The sequence below is a fragment of the Podarcis muralis genome, chromosome 13, assembly GCF_964188315.1.
Source record: "Podarcis muralis chromosome 13, rPodMur119.hap1.1, whole genome shotgun sequence".
Lineage (NCBI taxonomy): Eukaryota > Metazoa > Chordata > Lepidosauria > Squamata > Lacertidae > Podarcis > Podarcis muralis.
This window is the reverse complement of record NC_135667.1, coordinates 25,196,267-25,197,770: the sequence shown is the minus strand read 5'-3', so window position 1 is coordinate 25,197,770 and position 1,504 is coordinate 25,196,267. Positions and strand designations below refer to the sequence as shown.

Below are 1,504 nucleotides of genomic sequence, written 5' to 3'. Positions count from 1 at the left end.
TCACATCTTCCCCATTATGTTTAGCCAAGCTTTCTTCACATCTTTGTTGCGTAATGTATATATAATGGGATTCAACAAGGGCGTCAATATGCTATACATAAGTGGGATCAGCTTTGTATTCACCGATGACTCTGTGGGAACAGGTCTCAAATAGGTGAAGATGGCACTACCATAGTACAGAAGAACCACTGTTAGATGAGAAGAGCATGTGGAGAAAGCCTTTTGCCTCCCTTCTGTTGATCTTATTTTCAAAACATTTGAAATTATGTACACATATGAGAGAAGGATACAGAACATTGGTGTCCAGGCTATGAACAACCCAATGGTTAACAAGAGCTTTTGGTTGAGGGAAATGTCCCCACATGACAATTTCAGCAATGGTGGAATGTCACAATAGAAAGCATCTAGGTGGTTGTCTCCACAGAAGGGTAACTGAAAGGCAAAATAGGTGTGTACGGCAGAGTTGAGAAATCCACCCACCCAGGAGGCAGTAGCCAGCTGCAGGCAAACATTCCTTTTGATAATCAATGAATAGCGCAGTGGGTTGCAGATGGCTACATAGCGGTCAAAAGCCATTACTGCTAAAAGAAGGCATTCAATGCCGACAAAGGAAAAGAAGAAAAACAGCTGGAGCACACAGCCTGTGTAGGAGATGGTGCTACTTTCTGTCAGAAGGAGATGCAACATTTGAGGGATGGTGGTAGTGATGTAGCAGATGTCAAGACAGGAGAGGTTTCCAAGGAAGAAATACATGGGAGTTCTGAGCCTCTGGTCCACTATGGCCACGGTGATGATGAAGGTATTCCACAGCACAGTGAATAAATAGATGATCAAGAATCCACTGAACAGCAAGTAGTGTACCTCCTGCAGATTTTTAAAGCCAAGGATGATGAATTCTGAAAGCTCTGATTGGTTTTTTGCCTCCATATCTGATTCCAAGAGACTGGCATTCAGAGGCATACTGCTTCAAACAGTGGAAGGAGAACATAGCTGTTGAGGCTAGGAGAAACTGATAGTCTTTGTCTAAAACCCTTTTAAAATCATTCAAGGGTCCCTTCCCACTCTATAATGATAAGATTCTACATTTAAGTAGCTGACATTCACTGTCTCTTGTGACAATGGATTCCGTGGTTTGCCTTTGAAGCAGTACTAGCATTTATCTGTTCTACACCTTGTAGCTTTCAGTTTCATCGCATGTCTCCACACAGTTCTTCTATTAGGTGACAGAGAGAGACAAACTTCTCCCTATCCACTTTCTCACTTCCTCTTTTTCCCCAGGCTTGAGTTCAGTTCACCACAACTTTGCATCTGCTTGCATTAAGGGGGGGAAAAAATCCACATGAAAATTCGGAATTGTTTACCTGCATAATTCTCCTATATACATTTCTGAAGCAACATTCCCTAATACAATGTGTTTGCAAAAGCTGTTTTCATTAATATACACATTTCTATGCACATTTTCTCCAATATTGTTGTTGGTTCCGAATGAGTTCTCATTCACTTA

At 41.5% G+C, this 1,504-nt stretch overlaps 1 protein-coding gene across 1 annotated transcript; it reads right to left on the bottom strand.

The window, feature by feature from the left end:
- LOC114582990 (olfactory receptor 5V1-like) lies at positions 1-927 on the bottom strand. Its single transcript, XM_028704336.2, has one exon. The coding sequence runs from the start codon at positions 925-927 to the stop codon at positions 1-3; it is 927 nt and encodes a 308-aa protein (XP_028560169.2).
- Between the last annotated feature and the right edge of the window lie 577 nt (positions 928-1,504).